A 14,247-nucleotide genomic window follows, 5' to 3' on the forward strand; every position below is an offset into this window, starting at 1 on the left:
GAAGGGAATTGCTGCATTTCAGTTGCTGGTTTCTCACTAACAATCACTGAGCTGGAGAGGCAGGGGAAAAGGGGGTAGGGAAAGTGACCTCAGCTGAATTGCAGAGAAGTTTGTGCCAGAGAGATAATGAACCAAGACATTTAGTAATTTCCAGAGTCACCCACTTAATCCAGGGCACTAATTTGTGCCAATACTGTATGCACCTTCTGCATGGATTGACCAAGGGAGGGAATGGGGGTTTGGGGCATCTGGCTGCTTTAGACCTAGAAACATTTTTAGTACAACCACTCCATGTGGGATACAATGCTCCAGCCTTTATTTGGGTGAAAATGTGTTCTTCAGAACTGCCACAGGAAAACCAGCACATATCTCTGTAATAAATTTTAAAGAACAAGTTGCCCAGAGAAGTTGTGGCTGACTTATCGCTGGAAATGTTTAAAAGGCCAGGCCAGGATGGGGCTTTGAGCAACCTGATCTAATGGAAGGTGTCCATCTTGGGCAACTACAGTCCCTTCCAACCTAAACCAAGAGTTTCCATCAGACACTGCTCATCCCAAAGGAATTTAAAGAGAGGTAGACTATGTGACTTTTAAAAATTATGATCTACTGATAGGTCCTGCAACACACAAAGCAAGCAGCCTAGTACAGCATGACACATTGCCAACAAAATCTGCACAACTGCTGGCAAAGAGAACCATCAGACACTGTCCCTAGAAGATATACCTACATGTCTTTTCATATCCCACTTCCTCCTCTCTTGCCTCCTCACATGTTTATCTGAGTGGCTTCTACTGCACATTTCCATTGTTTATACGACTGCTTTATTCTTTGGCACTTGTTAAACTTCTGATAAATTCAGTTTGTTCTTGGGTCGCAGCAAGGGAAAAAAGTGAGAGAGAAACATGAAAAAAGTTGCAGGTTTTCTTGACTGTGCATTTTTGTGGTCATGCAGAACATTTAACAAAGCTTTAAGTGACACATTTCATGCCTGGGGTCCATTTATGTGCAGATTGTCCCAGTGTCCCCAGGGCAGGATGTGCAGGCGTGTGCACACATGCACATGTCCAACCTGGCTGTGCCTCTATCAGTCATGCAGAAAAGCTGCTGAACTCCCAAAACTTAACTCTACATTTACATTTGGGCTCAGATGAGTATTCTGGGATGCTACTTGAGGACTACCATTTGGGGTCTGGCAAACCTGGAAGAGATACATTATCAAAATCTGAACTCGATGTAAAGTTTCCTCTTTTTCACTGGCATGAAACTTCATATATGATAAGATTCTCAAAACTTCAAAAGAGAAGAGCTCTTGCCTTCCAGACAGCAAGACTCATTTGCAGAATTCTGCACACATCTTTCAGATTTCTCTCCATCAATAGATCAGTACTTAAGGTATTTCTGCCAGGATAATTTTTAATGACAGTTCAACTCATTACATCACTATTCCACAACTGCAGTGATCATAGCACAAATGACTGCAGTGCTTTCTCAGCTAAACTACCTGTGTGAACAGAAACAGAACGCTTCCCTTATGCTGAGTTGTCTTAACAAAATAAACAAAAAATCCAACACCCCCCAAAAGATATAAACCAACCAAAAGAAAAAAACCAATCCCTTAAAGCACTTCTCTTTCCTTCTTTCCTTCAAATGGAGGCACTTCATGCCAGTGACTTCCCAGTATTTTTAGCACATTTCACCAGGGAATCTTGTGGATTCCACTGTGATTTCTGAAGGTGCTAGGAAACCACCATCTCCAACAGACTGCAGTCCCAATTGTGCATATTCAACATATTCCAAAGTTCTACCGGTCCTAAACTATGACACCATGGACAAAGTAGATGCATCTTGAATTTCAGTGACAAGACAAAACCTGAAAAATCTAGTTTTCCACAGGAAAAATATTCAATAATTACTATTTCTTCATATTTTACCACCTTTTTGGTTCTCCTCTGGTAGGCAAAAGCAATGTCCTGCCTCTGTTCATTGCTGCGGTTTGTCAGGATGTTGATGATGGTGACCTCATCCACACCTACAAAGACACAAGACAGAAAGTTAGAGAAGCTTTCCTGTCCCTGTTCTTGTATCAGCATGTTCCCCAACACCCCAAACACAGCACATGTGCTGTCTGGAGCAGAGCTCAGCAGCTCTCACTAGTTCGTGTTTATCCTGTCCTGGCTGTGGGAAAAAGCCATGAGTTAGAGTCCAAACTTTGGGTGGGATGCAGATCTTTGGACACATCTCAAAGTCTAGTTTGTCATCAGCTTTGCCACTCTGTCTTGTGCTTCACTTATGTGTCTGTGCACTAGTTCTCAAGCACTCAGAATTCTGCAAAAAGTTGCTCATGAACACAGACTTTAAAACTTGTACTTACTAAAGCCTATCCTGTCATTTTTGTGGAATTTTTTAAATTAAGACTTTTTGATAAAGCAGTTATATTTTCTGTTTAAGCCATTTAATCCATCACTCCAAACATGGAAACAGGAAAATAAACCAGTATATTTAATTCAGTATGTTTCAGAGGCTCAAAAGACAGAAGGGATTTTTGACACTGGAAGAATTGAGTACGTGCTACTTCTTTTTGACATCACTGGCAGATCCATGCTGAGCTGTAACTGGCACACCTAGAGGATGTGGATGCTCAAACTCCCAACTTATCTTTTAAGAAAGTGAACTGCACATCAGTGAAGGTTTACTTTCAAGGGAATCATTCCAAATCCATGCACTTCAGTGCAACTCTCAGTTTTCGAAGCAAACAGGTGGCTCTAATCTAGAGGTCAGAACAAGCCCAGATCTTCATGTGAGCCCTCTCTGTTTAATAAAAGTATTATGAATCCCTTCTTTCACACTTGCACACACATCAGTGTAAAAGATGATTTCTTCATAAAAAACCCCAGAAAGTAAGGATTGGATCAGTAGCTACTAGCAGGACTCAGATCCCTGCCAGAATCCAGCTCCATTTCTTTTCCCTATTTCCTAAAGTAACCTGACAAAAAAGAACTGCAACAGATGTCATAAAAATGAATCATATACAGTAGGAATCTTGCAAAAAACCTTTTAGCCATTAGCTGCAGAGTCTAAAATTATAAGTCTAATCAAAAAATGCTCTCTCTTTCTTCACCACATTTTTCATGCTGAAATACTCCATTTGGTAGCCTCCTGTCCCTAGCTTGTGCTGAGGCAGACCTACGTCAGTCCTCTTATTCACACAAGCTGGGCTTGCAAATGATGCCATAAGGTCCTGGAAAGCATAATGTGTCTAAGTTACAAACTCTGACTTGAAAACAGGCTGACTGCACATTTCAGCCATAATCTACTCCTGCACATTTTAAAGTGTTCCCACATTATAAAAGAAAACAAATTCTCCCTGTTCAGAAATGGCCACACACAGACATTGAGCCTTTCAGCTGTTGCAGGCTCACAGTACAAGCCAATGTCTTAAGCTTTTTAATAAATTCTGAATTTAAAACATTCTTGGCATTCAAAAAAGCAAATGACATTTTCAAGTTGTACCACAATTGCTTCAGATTAGAAGCCCACAAATGACTGACTGCATCCAAGTTTCTCATACACATGCTATGGAAATATGAAGTTAACTCATGGCTCTGGCATTCAGTGGAAACTCAGGGTTTGTACTTCATTCACACTGGGGAATCATGCTGCACACACAGGATGCTGACTCACAGCTGCTGAGGTGGGGCACAGCAGGACAGCAGCTCCAGCACTTTCCTTTGCTGTTTGCTAAAGTCTCTGAAAGTTTCAAGGCAATGAAACAGTTTCTTTTCAAATTTATTCTGGCTAGGCAGATTTTATCCCTGCTTTTCTATCAATGGGAAACGGAAAGAAAAATTCTGCTTAATAACAGCTTTTCTAGTTAAAGAGGCAATGTGTGGTGGCATTGGTAAGATCACAGTGTTGGAACTCAGTCAGCAAAAATGAGGAAATGAACATAAATGGGGTAAGAGGGAAAAATTTAGATAAAACAAGACCACAATTTCAGTTCTGCTATTTTGCTTAGCAAGGGTTCACCAAACCCAAACCATGTTGCAATGAAATATTTCTTTAGTGACAGTTTTGATACTTGGAATATGTGACTGATGCAGTTTGGTGGATTTCAGGCACTGCCCTCTCTCACCAGCAAGCCAGCAGATATCTTCTAAAAGCTTTTATTTCATGACCTTACAATCTCTATCAGAAGTTATGGGCATATTGGATATACTACCTAAACAGAAGACCTTTCTCTAAGATTGAACTGACTGATTTACACATCATCATTGTTTTAGCAATTTCTGGATGTAATGAATTTATTACAGATCTATGTTCTAAGCCCTTTCCTACAACAAACCTGTGCCTGAAGTCTGACAGCCATGGAATAAAAAAGTATCCCATGAGTCCTCAATAGAAGGCTGCAAATAACAAATATTCACAACCTAGTCTGACAAATTATTTAACAAGTACTTGAGACACATAAAAGTCAATGGTAGGAAATAATTCTGAAACAGAAAAGAGACACTTCAGCAGTTGTCTTTGCTACAAGAAAAAATGAAGAGGAAATCTAACATAAGCTCTGTTAGTGCCCCTTATAGATAGTTTCTTCTGCTTAGGTTCATGTACATCAGCTGATCTGCACCCTAGAGCATTATACAGAAATTAAACAGCTTCTTGTCCTATGCAGCAAAAAGCCAACATTGACAAAGGACATGACACGGCACCAAATGAATTTGCTGCAGAAACACAAGAGCAAAAAAACCAAACTTAGCCATGGCATTTATGCCAAAAGGAAGAAGCCAGAACTGTAACAAGTTTTTTGCATTATGCAACCTCTAGGTTGAGCAATTGCTAACTACAAGGTTTTATATGACCTGGAGACATTTTTGCACATCTCCCTTCCTAGGCTGGTGGATATATATAAACCCCCTGCATTTAATTCAGCTCCACTCAAAGCCCTGCAAAGGGCTGGACAATGTATTTGTGCAGTACAGTTTTTGCAGGTAGATGTAAGCCCAAACAAACACATTACAGTATTTTCCAGAGGTCCCCACAGATGAACAGATGGCTTAGCAAACTCTGAGGAATGACTCTGAAGAATTAATGCTGAAATATTTAGATATTACATAGAGCAGAACAGTCACACACTCTGCCCTAGATCTTCTCCCTAAACCAAATATACAGCTGTTGCTCAGACAGTAAAAGAAGTTTTGGCCATTTTACACAAGAATCACTAAAATGGAGATTCATGACTCTAATTCTGGGAGTTTCCATTACCATATAATAATTACCATATAATTATTTATAAGGTATCTCTCCCAAGCTGGCCTGCCCTGATGGCAAACAGCAGACTTCAGGCACTGTTTATATAAGGTATAGCCAGAGATAAGACTCCACAAGATATCACTTCCAAGGCAGTGCTATAATTTCCAAGAAATTGGAAAGACTGCTTTGGTGAGTGTGAAATACAGGCCCATTAAAGCATGTACAGACCTCCATTTTCAACACAAAGAAAGTCCAAGGGCTTTATTTGAAGGGTTTATGAAGGGTTCAGATACCAGGTGTCCTTTATCCTGTTGAGAGTAAAGCCTCCCAAATGGTTCTTACACGCCTGTTGTTTTTTTTTTTTTTTAATTTTCAACCACAAACCAGCTTGCATATATATTTACAACTCACCTCTCTCACTGTTTTAACATGAACAAGTCATATTCCTCTTCATCACTCTGTGAGAACTTACATTGCTTATTTCTACTTCCCACATTCAATGCAAACTAAATGCTAGAGAAATGGTGATACTTCCTAAGAAAATGGTAGCTGCTGTGGATGCAGACAGTCTGTTCATTATGGGTGTTATATTTTTTCAACTACTACTTAGATATTTCCCAGAATTATTTTAAAATTCAATTTTGCAGGTAGCTCTTTAATCACTGTTCATAAAAACCAGTTCTTGTCTGGATGAGTTGGAATTTTCATTTGAGGAAAACCCCCTACATGTATTTTAGAGAACTCACATTTTATCAAATATTCTGAATTAGCAGATGAAAATATCCTGGTCCAAAGCATTCAAAGTGCAAAGAAACAGTACCTGGAAGAAGGGTCATAACACTCTCATACCTAATTCCCCACAAGAATACTTCCATTGTGAGATTCTTTGGGGTGGAAATCTGGTATCAAAACCATAAAGAGATTTTCCCTTTAAAGCTACCTTCCCAGAATAAGTTCTGGGTAACAAACTAATGAGCAGAGAGAAGCTCAAGCCTACAAACATGCAGGTCCATGAGTAAGTTCCTTATTATTCCCTCAGAGAGTTGAAAATCATCTCTCTACTGAAATGTTTCCATGTAACTTAACTGCACTGCTTAATTTGCTGAGAGAAAGTGGAAAGAGAACTTGAGCTTGACTTTCCTGCCTGGAAAAGCTTTTGTACTGCCCAGGAGATTGCAATTTCCTTTTGCAATAATTAGCAGCTTGAGAGTTCAAATGTGTAAGTTTGTACTTACCCTGAGAGTCTCATGGTGTATTTGAAATGTCTAGATTTGCTCTATAATCAGAGCTGCAAAAAATTATAAAGTCTGGACAAAACTCTACATATATACAAAGCATCTGCTGTCAAACCTGACTATATATATATATATATATATATATATATATATATATATATATATATATATATATAACTCTCTCATCAGGGAATTTAAAAAAAAAAAACCAAACCAAACCATAAATTATTCAAAATCAGAAGTGAACCCATTCTAATAAGGAATTTCTCTAGTTAAATTAAGTAATCTTGTGAAAGAAAGCCTTGTGCTTGTTATGGAGGGAATATATTTTACATTTTATAGCAAGTCAAACACATGCCTTGCTGGCACTGATGGAAGACTTAGCATTTCTTTCTGATGAGGAATTGTTTGGCTTTTAAATTTCTCTCTGACATGAAAGCAAAAGAGTTGCTGGTTCCAGCTACGCCCAGCTGCTGCTGCTCTGGCCTGGAGCAAGTGTGGAAAGCATGGCACTCCCTGTGCCAGGAGTGCCAGCAAGGCTTTACTGCAGAGCTGCACTTCACACTCCTGTCTCCTGATGGCTTCAATGTACCAGAGGGAAGCCTGTCCAATAACCCAGCGCAGAGAAGCTCACACTGCCCTGCCCCTGAAATACTGCAAACTCATGTCAGAAACTAGGTTTTAGGACCTTCTTTGACACCAAATTAATACAAGATGAATGATTATTTAGTTCAAAACTCAGGATAAAGATGTTCAAACCACTCCTATGCAGGTGTCTGGAGAGCTGAAAGGAAGAAGAAATGTCCAATCCAACAATCCAGTAGAAATCCATGATTCAGAGCCCACTGCCAAAGGAGCTGACACTTTATTCTCAAGTGGCAGAAAAGAAGAAGAATTTGAAGTACTGATGAATCAAGAGAGGAAAAAAAAAGTAATAACCTCAACAACTCATGGCTACAAACTTAAAAGCATATTCAGAGCATGCACTTACAGGGTTCAAATTCTAACTTGGTCAAGATTTCAAGGAATCCAACACCTCCTAAAGTAGGTATCCTTGAGTAAGGACATCAAACTGTTGGTGTTGAGACCCAGTCTTGCTCTGGTTTTTGCAAGCCAGGCAGCCCCAGCCCCTGTGCCCACCTTTGGTCTTGATGGCCGTTTCCAGGGCCGCAGCGTCCCGGTCAGCATCGAAGTTGGAGTAGGCCTTCACTGTGGCATATGCACTTGGAGGGAGAGAATGCTGCAGGGAAAAGAACAAAAACAACAAAAAACCCTTCAGAGTTCCATTTGCAATTAATGAAACACATTGGTATTTAGCTCAATGTTTAAATGCAAGAACTACCAGCAGGTATCTGTGAAAATGGAATTCTCCTAATAGCCACTGAAGTCTCTTCTCCTCATGTGCACTGCCCAGAAATCCCCTCACAGCCATGCTTATAGAATATATACAGATAGATGTTGTATTTATTGCAGCAAAAACCCAACACCTTCCAAGTTTACTCACTAAACTTCAATATTCTAAAATCCAGAGTTTTCTGGCTAGATATGAAGGAAAATTACTACAGGAAGGTAGTTTAGATTTGAAGTCAATATTTTACTTTTGATTACAGCTACAGATAAAAAAAAAGAATGAAATTGAAGATTAAGAATGATAAAGTCAGAAAAAGTTTTGTGCACTGTCTCATGAACTTTAAAGATAACACACCCCCAAAAAATCTATTTAAGGCCATAATTCTAGAAAGCAGAAGTTATTAATAATTTTTTTTAAATTCTTGGCCTCCAGATCCTTCCTTTAAGCAGCATGAGGCTTGCAAAACCAAATGACATTTCAAATTAGCACTGCCAAGAGTATGAGGACTTGCAGGTAAGCTCACTTAGTAAACAGATGCAATATTTTCCAAGTTACCAGATTTTATCAGCTGTTTATCATGGTCCTCTCCTGAGGATTAGAGTTGCAAACAGAGGGTGACCAGAACAGAGATTGAACTCTTCTGAGCTGCTTCAGTGTGAGCTAACAGCTTGTTGGCACCTCCCAGGGGAGGGTTAAATTAAACCACAGATTCTCATACAAGTAGCTGGGTAATATTCACAAATTTCACTCTGCTGAGTTCAATTTAGAAACCTAAACCTCTGGCAGAGAGGTAGAGCTACTAGCACCTGAAATTGCCACAGCCATTTCCTAAGTGAATGAACAACTAAGCTTTCTTGGAAAAGATCCCCAGAAACTTTTGTTTCCATCTCTAACTCCAAAAGGAAGCTGGGTTCATGAACAGAGCTAAGCTATCCTAATATCCCTGGAAAATATTTTTACATGCAAATTTTTAAGAGGAGCACTTTGAACTAAGAAATTCCATGGTTTCTGACTAATTCTGACTCTATCCCTGTAGAGGTCATGCTGTTCTGTACAGATTCCTCTGGCAGCTGCCCCTGTGCCTTCTGCAGACAATCTGTTTTATGCTGTGGAGATGGGAAGTCAGAAAAGCACCAATAAACTGAATCATTTTCTTTTGTCTCTTACCAGCAGTTCAGACCAGCAAAGTGGCCCCAGTCTGGCCCAGAGCCACACCACAAAACACAGCCTTTGCTTTTAGTGGCAATGGAAACAGTAAATGGAGACATGCAGTGCAGCCTCAGAGAAATCTGTGTGTCTGAAAGATTCCTGAGCCAGGCACCCCCATCCTGGGGCACTGCTCATTGACCTGCACTCTGCATCATCTAGAACAGTCACCTGGAGACCCCAGCAGAGCTGGGTCCCTCTCCTTCCACCCAGCTCCAAGTTTCTGCTGAGTGAATTGGATGGAGTAGTTTACTGCCAGGATGATAGCATACACTAACAAAATACACAGCATATTTGCAATTTTTGGCCATTTTTCCTCTGTCCCTCCACCCAAGGCATGTACCAAGTCAGACTGAGTTTCCCTGACACCTGACAGGTCTTATCAGGGTGACTGCATTTGAAAAGCAGCCATTTCAATTCCAAGCTACTCAATTACTCTGGTACACTGCTGTACCACAGTACTACTACTCTGTGTTTTCAGACAAAGCTTTCAAACTGACTTTCCATTTAGTTCAGTATAAAATTCTTTTCAACGTGGCAGTAGAAGTCCAGATAATGTGCAACTGCACCACCTGCCTGGGCCAAACTAAAGCAGAGAAACTGGTTTTCTCCTTATGCATTGAGTGGCTTCAGAGGTCCTTTACCTGCTTTATTTCCTCTGAGCTTGAGAAATTTAATCCTATTGGGAAACATGAGGGAGAAACAAGTATCACTAACAGCTTCAGAGGCTTAATTAACCCTAAAACACCAGGACCCTTTCACCTACACCTAAGTAGTCTGAGAATCTTTCTGTACTCTTGCAGAGAGATCCAGAAGCTGGGAGCACAGATCAGCAGAAGGAAAGGAAAGGAAAGGAAAGGAAAGGAAAGGAAAGGAAAGGAAAGGAAAGGAAAGGAAAGGAAAGGAAAGGAAAGGAAAGGAAAGGAAAGGAAAGGAAAGGAAAGGAAAGGAAAGGAAAGGAAAGGAAAGGAAAGGAAAGGAAAGGAAAGGAAAGGAAAGGAAAGGAAAGGAAAGGAAAGGAAAGGAAAGGAGGCAGGAAGGAAGGCAGGAAGGCAGGCAGGCAGGAAGGCAGGCAGGAAGGAAGGAAGGCAGGAAGGCAGGAAGGCAGGAAGGCAGGAAGGCAGGAAGGCAGGAAGGCAGGAAGGCAGGAAGGCAGGAAGGAAGGAAGGAAGGAAGGAAGGAAGGAAGGAAGGAAGGAAGGAAGGAAGGAAGGAAGGAAGGAAGGAAGGAAGGAAGGAAGGAAGGAAGGAAGGAAGGAAGGAAGGAAGGAAGGAAGGCAGGCTGAGGCCATCAGGTCCTTCACCTTCACTCAAATCAGCTCCTGTACCACTGATGCAGAGCACAGGACAGCACTGGGGTTCAGCCACAACCATTCTATACCCTCAAGGTTAAAATTTTAAGAGAAAAACTGCTGACCCAACTACTGTGTTTAACATCAGTTAATTTGCTAAATCACTGCTTAGAGGAACTGCTCTAATGCTGCAGAGCTACACAGGCCAGCTACTCAGTAATTCTGGATTCCAACTTAGAGCACAAACAGCTGCCTGAGCCTTCTGACACTGCAGCAGGATTTCTGAGGGAAATGCTCCATTGAACAGTATTCAAATCTGACTTTTGCAACTACTTGCAAGAATCAAGGAAGAAGCATTTCTGCCCTTGAGAATAGATTGCTTAATTATTATTCCAAAAGTAATTCTCCATTGAAACACACAACCATGAAAGCTGAAGGCTTGACTGTTTTTGCACTACAAAACCAGTTTTACTGCTTACCTACAGTGCACTGGCCAGTTCTTTGCAACAGCTCTTCCACAAACATAGTCTGGTATAATTAATTTCACAATAAGTACCAAAAATTGGCAAAACATTTGCTTGTACCAAGCTCAGACCTGCAGCTACCAGCTGTAAGATTTATACGGGTAGCAAGTTCATTAGGAATGTGATGAAATAATGCATGGATAGGATTCACTTCCTCTTCAGTGACAATCACAGAACCATAAATCCATGGCACAATATGCTGATACCACAGTGGTAATCTACCATCTAACTGCAACTGAAGAAATCAAACAAAAAATTTGGCTTTCTGGTATTTCTATAAAACTATAAACCAAGTGCAGATGTGGTGAAAAATACACAATGAAAGCTAAAACAGAAAATGAGAAAATAAGTTCGAGAAATAATTTTTTTCAAAAGCCAGTTTGGTTTTGGTGATAACCATTGCAGGAATCAGATCCCCAATACTTTTGTTCTCATAATGTTCTTCAATTTTTAACTGGAAAAAAAATCAGAGGGTATCAGCAAAAGCAAACTTATTTCCATCTTCTGTTCTCATCCTTAACTGACTTGTTCCTTTGGAAGAAAGAGGGACACAGATGCAAACCAGCCATTGTTTGCCCTGTGATGGCTTTGATAAGGCCCAGCAGGAGGATACTGGATTAAATCATGTAACATCATTAAATCATGTAACTGTCCTATGGTTTACAGCTGGTTTGTGGATGAAAACTGATCACTGCTGATGAGGTTTTTAGCCAATAAAAAGTTTAAGAGATGTGTGGAATCTTGTAAACTGTACATCTCAGTACAATTGTTGGTGCAGAGTCCTGTAAAAGGAACAAGATGAGACATTTCAGTAAAACAAACTTTTTTTGCTTAGATAATAATACTTACATCTCCTTCAAGGCTGAGCTTGCTTAGAATTTCATGAACAGTGGACATCTTGAAAGAATGCTGGAGGAAGAGAAAAAAAAAGACAAAGTAGATTTAAATATATTTACAGTTACATCAGTGTGTTCCACCAGCCTTGAAGCACTGCAGCACTTCAAGTGACACAGTCCAGTGGATCTGCTAATAACAAGCAGGAAAGAAGATTTAAGTGTTTCCAAGCCACACCACCATTAATAATGCAACAACAAGAGGTCTTCATTCCATTGTACAATAAAAATTCCTTAAACGAGCATTTCTTCTGCATTTTAAATACGCAGACAGGAATTTGAGAAATCTCTGCCTCAGAAACAGAGTTGCCTAAGTTGACAACTCAGTACCAGGAAAATTACTCAGAAACATTATAGCTTGGTCCAGCTCAAAGTCAAAGAACAACAACAAGCAGTAGCATTCACATGCCCAATTCTTCAAGTACTCAGGAAATGCAGTGGAATTATTTCTTTTCTTGCGGGCATTTTACAAAACCATAACCCCATTTAATCTTTAACCCTGGATCTGGATCTTGTGGTTTTGTTGTAGCTCTCCAGGACAAACACCACATTTATCAGAGATGAGGTATTAAGGACTACCTAAAAATGGCAGCTCCAAAAAAGAGCCATTGTGGCAACTTAATATCAGTGCTCCATTGCCAGGACCCGAATAACATCTTCCTTGCATATGCAAAAAACCAGGGAAAATCCCAACCCTGAGATGGGTTATATACATGGCAGAAATAAACACTGATGTGATAAACTTATGTTACAATACTTTGCCTTTTTTACTCTGGATTCTGGTCAGGGAGCTTACCAGAGCTGTATTACTGTTCTAGTGAAAGGGTCTCTCAGCTAAGGAAAGCTTTTCCAAAGTTTGTAAGCCAGGGGCAATATTTGAAAGGCTTGATGCATTCCCCAAACCCTGCTCTCAAATTTCTCTAGAGAAAGGACAGACATTGCTGCTCTCACACTGCTACCCAGTCACCCAGGAGGGCACCTACAGCGAACATTATTTGCTGTTAAATGAAAGCTTTTTCCCAGGACCTCTACAGTCCAGTCATCAAACAGGGCAAAGAGCTGGCTTAGGAGAGGACAGGAGAAAGGGCAGCAGCACCTCAAAACCAGAGACACTGCACTGATACCAAAACTGCCCTGTTTTCAGCTGGGTGCCACGCCCTTCATTCCACACTGTCAGAGTTCCCCCAGCCGGTTCTTGGCTCCATGGCCCCCAGACAACTCCCAGCTATTGTGCAGCCACTCCTGCCTATGTCCTTCCAACTGGCTTTCAGATGGCTTTTAATCCTCCAGCAGTCACTCTTCTGACAGGATGGGGCTTTCCTCAGGACCAGCCACCCAGGCCAATTCCCCAGAGGAACCAATCTCCTCTCCACTCAATGACCAGTTAAGGGCTTGGAGAACCAGAGAAGTTTTAAATAGTTTCTTGATAATGATGATCTGGTTAAAACTCTAGGAAAAAGTGTTTTGTTCTTCTTGTTGTTTTCTTTGTTTGTTTGTTTTAACTCCTGTAAGGAGAAAAGCAAAGAATTTTTTGGCAAAAATAGCTAGTGCTACAAGAATAAAACACAGCAGCAAAATCACAGTACATTTGTAGTCTAACTGCTGTTATCTCACATTTCCTCATTTAGAACACAGAAAGAGAATCTTCCATCTTCTGAAACAATCTAGGTTTAACAAAAGCAACTTGACTTCAAGAAAAAGTAAGATTCCAAGGGAAGAAAAGACAGAGCAAAATGGCAGTCATGCACTGATATATTTGAGAATAAATGTTTTTTTCAGGGGTAAAATCCAACCCAGGCCTTTAAAGACAGCCTGCAGAAGTTGTAATAAGCTGTTACCAGCTGTTGGCATTATAAACCATGCTGGGTAGAGGGGACTGATATATATTCCTGAGTTATGAAATTCCTAATGTTTACTCTCCATAAAATGAAGAGCCTGTGAGACCTTTGTACTCTGACAGTATTTCAACTATTACCAAAAATGAGCAACTGAAGTCCTTTAGTCTTGTCCCAAAGAAAACACCAGTGAGAGTTGAAGCAAAGCACTTCACATGAAAAAAAACCTTTCACATGAAAAAAACCCCAAATCACTGAACAGCTTTTTGCAAGACTACTGTTTCTAAATCAATTAAAAACCACACTGAATCAGGTTTGTTGAAACAATAGACTTGATCAGAGTCCAGGAAGAGAACTAACACACCCTCACATAGAGCTGGAACTCCAGGTTCATATCACCAGAACACAACAATGCTATAGCAACTGGCTGCCCATCAACAGCAAGCTGGCTAAAGAAAAAAAAAAGGGAGTTCTTGCAAGAATCTTTGCAGAGAAAGATTTTTTTACCCAGAGAACAAACACAGCTCTTGTCACACCCTGCTCTGTAAAGCACTCGTATTTGAGAACAGACTCTCACTGTTCTCTGATGGACTGATTTTATCTGATGTAGCTTTGACAAGTCCTGGATGGGTCTGAACACGTAAAGAGAAAATACTTGCACT

The 14,247-nt window shown here is 40.4% G+C and overlaps 1 protein-coding gene across 6 annotated transcripts in view; it reads right to left on the bottom strand.

Moving 5' to 3' along the window:
• The window catches only part of ANXA2 (annexin A2), a 30,779-nt gene that overhangs the window by 8,475 nt on the left and 8,057 nt on the right, over window positions 1-14,247 (bottom strand). For all 6 annotated transcript variants that reach the window (XM_066558700.1, XM_066558701.1, XM_066558704.1 and 3 more), the window contains 3 exons: window positions 11,707-11,766; window positions 7,626-7,725; window positions 1,935-2,029 (listed from right to left, as the gene is read on the bottom strand). In XM_066558700.1, coding sequence (XP_066414797.1) covers window positions 1,935-2,029; window positions 7,626-7,725; window positions 11,707-11,754 — 243 coding nt within the window. In that variant the 5' untranslated portion in view covers window positions 11,755-11,766. The remainder of the gene's footprint in view (window positions 1-1,934; window positions 2,030-7,625; window positions 7,726-11,706; window positions 11,767-14,247) is intronic.

The sequence above is a fragment of the Molothrus aeneus genome, chromosome 13 (genome assembly GCF_037042795.1).
Source record: "Molothrus aeneus isolate 106 chromosome 13, BPBGC_Maene_1.0, whole genome shotgun sequence".
Classification (NCBI taxonomy): domain Eukaryota; kingdom Metazoa; phylum Chordata; class Aves; order Passeriformes; family Icteridae; genus Molothrus; species Molothrus aeneus.